This window comes from Lucilia cuprina, chromosome 5 (assembly GCF_022045245.1).
Source record: "Lucilia cuprina isolate Lc7/37 chromosome 5, ASM2204524v1, whole genome shotgun sequence".
Lineage (NCBI taxonomy): Eukaryota > Metazoa > Arthropoda > Insecta > Diptera > Calliphoridae > Lucilia > Lucilia cuprina.
Window position 1 is genome coordinate 7,174,433 of NC_060953.1, and position 6,911 is coordinate 7,181,343.

The window sequence follows — 6,911 nt, forward strand, 5'->3', positions numbered from 1 at the left end:
CTCTTTAGAACTTTGCAAGTTTATATGATATTAACAACACCTTTATTGCTCTCTCCTCTAAGTTTTAATTGAACGAGGGGGTGTGTTTTTTGTTTTTTGCATTTGAAAGGTAATTGCACTTTTCTATTGTTAGCCACAAAAAAATATATATAAATTAATAACAATTGCAATCAATTGTCATTTTTCGCGCAAAAAAAAATTATTATAGCTGGGGCTTTTTTTTCTAAAAAAAGTTCATTAACCTGCTAAACAACTCATATCCCCCTAGCAATAATATTATTCTTATAAAAATAAATATTATTTTATTTTAATTGGCAATAATGTCATGTTTGCATTAGATATCAAATTCTATTAGTTGCATTTATTATATTTATTTGTTTAATGATTTATGGCAAATGTTAGAAATGCAATTTTGTGGCGGTACGGCGGGCATCATGCTGTCACGATGTCCACAAAACCACTTGATTTTTTAAGTTCAATAACTTTTTTCCTATGCCAAGGTGAAAAATGCATCATCGTACAGTGGAAATGAGAACAATAAAAAGGCTTTTAAGAAATAGAACTTTTAGAAATGAGAACTGTATATTAAGATCGATCTGATCTAGAACTGAACTAGAAGTAGAATGGTATGAAGACTGAACATCAACTGAACTAGAAATGAATGAGAGCTGCAGTGAAATTAAACCAGAACTGATATAAGACTGAAATAGAACTGAACTAGAACTTAATTAGAAGTGAATTAGAACTAATTCAGAACTGAACCAAACTAGAACTAACATAGAACTTAACTAATACTAAAGTGGAATTGAACACGAACTGTAGAACTACAATTGAACTAAAACTAAAATATAACAGAATTAGAAGTGAACTAGAACCGTATTTGAACTTGACTAGAACTGAATTAGAACTGAACTAAAATTAACCATATAATGTACTAGAATTTAATGCGAACTAAACTCTAATTGAACTAGACTAACTAGAACTGTTTCAGTTCAAAATGCACATCTAGATCTTGAACCCAAACTAAACTAGAATCGACCAATAACTGAAAGCGAACTAAACTAGAACCGATCTAGAATTAGAACAGAACTAGAATAGAAGTAGAACAGAATTAGGACATAACTAGAACAGAACTAGAATAGAACAAGAATAGAACTAGAATATAACTAGAGCAGAACTAGAAAAGAAGTAGAACAGAACTAGAACAGAAGTAGAACAGAACTAGAACAGAACTGGAACAGAACTATAACAGAACTAGAACTAAACTAGACCAGAACTAGAACTGAACTAGAACAGAACTAGAACTAGAACAGAACTAGAAAGAACTAGAACAGAACTAGAACAGAACTAGAACAGAACTAGAACAGAACTAGAACAGAACTAGAACAGAACTAGAACAGAACTAGAACAGAACTAGAACAGAACTAGAATAGAACTAGAACAGACTAGAGAAGAATATTTGCAGAATTCGCCGTAGACAACGGTTGATAAAGAATTGCATTGCTTTGAGATCACAGCGTGCTGATTCCCTATTTCGCATCCATACAAGACAACTGATTTCACACAGCTGCTGAATATGTCCAACTTAATGCGCCTGGTTATATGGTGTGAATTCCATATATGGCTTAGATGCGATCTTCCTTAGAGCCTCCATTCGTAGTTTTTATGCTACCCTAGTAGCAGAATAACTGGATGTTTTCTATATGTTGTTGTAACAGGTTGGCTGTAACTGGATAATCTTCCCTGAGGAAAAAAACTTCCGGTTCGTACAACTATTGCTGAGTTGACAATCTTTGGCCAATTGAGAATCGGGTCGTTGTTGGTGTAGCGTGAAATAGTTCGTGTTGATCGCATTGATCCTTATGGCCCTGGTTTTAGGAATGTTTATACTGAGACCACATAGTTTCGTAATTACCCGCAAACTGTTGATATGTTCAATACCAGATTTGTAGGGAAGGAAACCAGCTTGTTTGCTGCGAATGTCCTGCGAGATAGCGTCTGCCAGGCTAGTGTTCATTATCTTATTCAACATGCTAAGGAGAGTTATGCCTCTCTAGTTTTTACAGGCTGTTAAGTCTCTCGTCTTCGGGATATTAATTATCAGGCCTTCTTTCAGTTCGTCACTTAGATCATTAGCTTTTATTGGAATTAGAAGATAACTAGAAGATTACTAGAATAGAACTAAAACAGTCTAGAATAGAACTAAAACAGTCTGGTAAACAGGGTAAAAGTCTGGTAGACCGGAGGTGGTGGATACGATTTCCATCTGACACACTTTTCAAGGAGCATAACAGGCCCTATAGAGGTCTGTTCAAATTTCTTTAGATTTGATGTATGTGCATTCTCCTTACAAACCAATTAACTAGGACTGAACTAAAAATGAATAAGATCTGATCTAGAACTGATTTTTACTGTTCCGATTTTTTTACCTTACTGAACTAACATTGAATAACAGCTGAACTAAAACTGATCTGTAACTGAACTAGAATTGAATGAGCAAAAGTTCGCTCAAGATTACATTAGATTATGTTGAACAACTTTTTCGAGCAACCAACATGAAGATCGGTTGATAATTTCCTACAAACCTTTTCAACACAAAAATTACTGTTCAGATTTGATGTATATGAATTAGTACTGATCTGTAACTGAACTAGAATTGAATGAGCATAAGTTTGCTCATGAGCAAAAGTTCGCTCAAGATTACATTAGATTATGTTGAAGAACTTTATCGAGCCACCAATATAAAGATCATTTCGTACAAAATTTTTAACACAAAAACTTCAGTTTGTAGAAGAAAATTTGAAAGAATTAAAATCGAACGAAAATTAAAAACCTTTTAAAATGAAATCTAAAACTCTTTATTTGATCGATCGATCGATCTATTAGAAAATAGTTGCATTATTTACATTGAAGATAAATTTGTCGTATATAGTCTTCATTTATAGAATAAAAGTGTTTCTAAACTTAAAATTTTAATAATCTGAATTCAAACAATAAACATTTTTGTTTCAAAATGTTAAGTAAAATCTATAAAGATTTGAAAACTTGAATTTTGTTAATGTTAAAAAAATAGTTTTCGTTAAACCCCAATTCTTGAGAGTTAAAATAACTATTTGTTTAACAAACTAGTTGCTCTTCCCCTCTAAACAAAATATGAGTACATTGAGTATTTAAGAGATTGTTATAAACAAAATCATGATAAGCTTTTATATATGTATGTTATTGTTGTTGTTACCTCAGCAGTTGACGCTGACGGGTAGTACAACAACTATTAATTTACTATAAATACCTCAACAGAAAAATGCAAACCCCAACAGTTGGCTAGAAAGCATCGATACGTAAACAAGTGAAAAGAAATTAAGAAATTTCGGCGCGAGCAAAACTTTTACTACTGCAACTAATCAAAATAAAACTGTGACGACAAACTGTGATAACAAAAAAAATAAAAATAAATTAAAAATGTCAGATTCCAATAATAATAGTATAACTGATATAAAACAAAATAATAACTTCTCCTCCTCTGCCTTAAATATAACGGGTAATAGTGAAATTTTAACAAAATTCTCACCGAAAATATTTGAAACTTATAAAAAATTAGCTTTAGAGAGAGGCATACTTTCCTATGAATTAAATGCCCGGCCGGTATCGGGTGTGGGAGAGAACTCCTATGGTTTTATTTTGCAAGTTTGTATAAAAGCCACCAAAATGTTGGAAACCTCAACAATGGCCACTAAAAGTTTTGTAACCATTTTAAAAATATCACCCAAAAATCCCGCCTTTCGGGCCCATAGTCGTATAGTGGATCTTTATAAAAGAGAAGTGTTTATGTATCAACAAGTTTTCGAAGAATTTCGTCAACTAGAATTGGAAAGACTCAAGGAGTTAAAGTGTATAAATGATGACAAGCTTACTAAAAGTAATAATTTCGATATAGTACCTGATATACTTTATGCCAATTTAGATTTACAAGATGAATTCATTATATTTGAAGATTTAACTTTAAGTGATTTTAAGCAAAATTCTCGTACAAATATGCCATCATATGATTTGGTTAGTGCCACCTTTCGTTCTATAGCCAAAATGCATGCCATGTCGTTTGTTTTACAATATCGTAAACCGGAACTTTTTAAGCGCTTAACCCAGGAAATGAGTGATAATCTATTTACCGCCGATATGGAACCATTAACAGTGGAATTTGGCAAAAGATATATAAGACGTACGAGAGCAATGTTAGAGCTCGATTCGTATTCATCGAGTAAACAAATAGAGGCTTTAAAGCATTTGGAGTGTAATTTTAAAGATATCTGTTTGCAGTGTGTGAATGGGCAGCGGGTGGCTCCGTATGCTGTTCTATGTCATGGAGATTTTTGGAATAATAATATCCTATATAAATATGATGTAAGTATAGAAGAAAGGTTTAATAATTTCCTTAAAGGAATTGGAGGGGCTGATTGTATTGCATTGTGTTTCAATATCAATCAACATCTTTTAACGTTATGGTTCTAGTAAATCGTTTTCAAAACCCTGACATTTTCTTTGTTTTCTGGGTTTCCTCAAAGATCCTTAAAATTAAACTAAGACTCTTAACTTTGAGTTATTTCATTGGTATTCAATGCGATGGGGTCGAAATATGGAATATTCGGGATGTGGTAGCAGATGGGGTCGAATTATGGAAAATATTCGGGATGTTTTAAAATCTTGTTTTTTACATTGTTATAAAAGTTCCTTCGAGTTTCTAAATCCTTAAGTAATTATCTTTTTATTCGATCCAATTCTCTTAACTCTGAGTAATTTTTTTAAGATTCAATGCTGGAAGTCATTTTTGTGGACTAATTATAGAAAATATTCGAAATGATATAACAGTTCTTTAGTTAGAACGTATTAAACATCAAATCTATTCAAGATCTTTAAAAGATATTCGCTGTAGATCATTTTTCCTTATCAAGATGTTAAAAGGTGATATCACCATGATCAGGATGACAACCGCATGATCGGCATGTTCTCATCGATAATCTCGACTGTTTCTACAACAACAACTTAGTTGTTACTTTTTCAGAAAGGATCTTCGTATATACGAGGAAAACATATGCAAATATGTGCAGGATCCACTATATCAGTCCTCGTATTCGGCAGCCTTGAACGACATTCATAGAGACGCCATAAATTCCGCGGTCGCAAGAACCGCATTAAGAAAAACCTGCCACGCAAAACAAGAGCAGTTCTGGCACAACTAAGATCGGGATGGAGCAATAGGCTCAATGCCTACTGGTCACGTACCGTACCGTCGCCAACGAATGTCCTTCATGTGGTCAGGACCCTTATGACATCCATCACATATTCCACAGCTCAGCCATAGATTCTAGTATTTATGATTGCCTCCTATTGTGGCTTTCATAACTGATCCCTGCCAGATCTAATCTAATGTTCTTGTTGTTTAAAAGATGTTTTTCTTTAGCTCCATAGAATGAGCTTTATTTCGCTTTTAGGACGATCAATAGATTAACATTTTAGTCTGGATTGGGATGGGTAATGCCTCCTATTGTGGCTTTCATAACTGATCTCTATCAGATCTAATGATCTTGTTGTTTAAACGATATTTTTCTTTAGCACGTTAGAACGAGCATCATTTCGCTTTTTGGGCGATCAAAATATTTACATTTTCTTCTGGATTAGGATGGATAATGTCTCCTATTGTGGCATTCATAACTGATCTCTATCAGATCTAATGATCTTGTTGTTTAAAAGATGTTTTTCTTAATCTCGTTAGGACGTTCAATAGATTTACATTTTAGTCCGGATTAGGATGGGGGTAATTGTTAAGAATATTTGGAATTGTTTGATTTCGTATTAGAACTACGGTTATCATAAGAATTTCACAAAGGAGCCATACTCAGAGATCCAGAATATGTAAGACTAAACTATGTAATTGAGTTCATTAGAAGGATCACCTTTTCGCTTACTCAGAGAACAAAAGATTTCGATTTTCGTCCGTATTACTTGAGAACTATCGGACATTAGGGATTTGCATTTAAAGAGATTTAAAGTAATGCCATAGATTTCTCTAAACTTCCGTCTTCTTACTCCTTTTCTAACCTTAAAGTTTTCTAAGCTTCCGCTTTCTTACACTCTTTCTAACCTCAAAGTTATATTCTTAACATTTAAAACTAATTGAACTTTCTTCTTCCATCTTTTTTATGCCCCTTAGGCCCAGCAACAAGCTACCTCTGCAAAATTAATCGATTTTCAATTATCCCGCTACGCATCACCCATACTCGATCTGGTACACTATCTCTTTGCCTGCACCGAAAGAGATTTACGCTCTAAACATTTTATGGAATTCATGGATATCTATCATCAATCCCTAAGTCAGCATATAGAATTTTACGGACACAATGTGGAGGAAATCTATCCTAAAACTATATTTCTACAACATTTAAAAGAATTTGGTATTTATGGTTTTTGCATGGCAGCCTTTTCTATACCCTTCTTTATATCCAATACCAGTGAATTGCCGGATTTTGATGAAGTTGCTGGTGCTATAAGAGAAATTTCTTCTTCTGAAAATTCCGATGAAGAAATTGAGGGTGGTAATGAGGAAAAGGTAGCAGCTCATGATGCCACCACTAAACGTTTAGAGTTGCTGGAAGAATATGATCTATTAAGTGAACGTACTTTGCCCATATTCAAAAGGCGTATGTGTGGTATTGTTAAGGATTTGGAAAAGTATGAAATGTTGGACTATACTTTGAAGTTGTAGCTGGAAATATTGCCCTAAATTAAAGGTTACTTTTAAGACAGTATTACAAAATTTAAGTTATTTTGTATATTTTTTTGTTTTTGTTTTTTTATTATTATTATTATTATCATTAAAGTATATTGTTTTAATTATAATTATATATATTTATATATAT

At 33.1% G+C, this 6,911-nt stretch overlaps 1 protein-coding gene across 1 annotated transcript; it reads left to right on the top strand.

The window, feature by feature from the left end:
* The first annotated feature begins 3,139 nt into the window (after positions 1 to 3,139).
* Positions 3,140 to 6,911, top strand: LOC111681194. Its single transcript, XM_023442933.2, has 2 exons — positions 3,140 to 4,398; positions 6,206 to 6,911. Exons 1-2 carry the CDS (start codon positions 3,460 to 3,462, stop codon positions 6,755 to 6,757), a joined length of 1,491 nt encoding a protein of 496 aa, XP_023298701.2. The 5' UTR covers positions 3,140 to 3,459; the 3' UTR covers positions 6,758 to 6,911.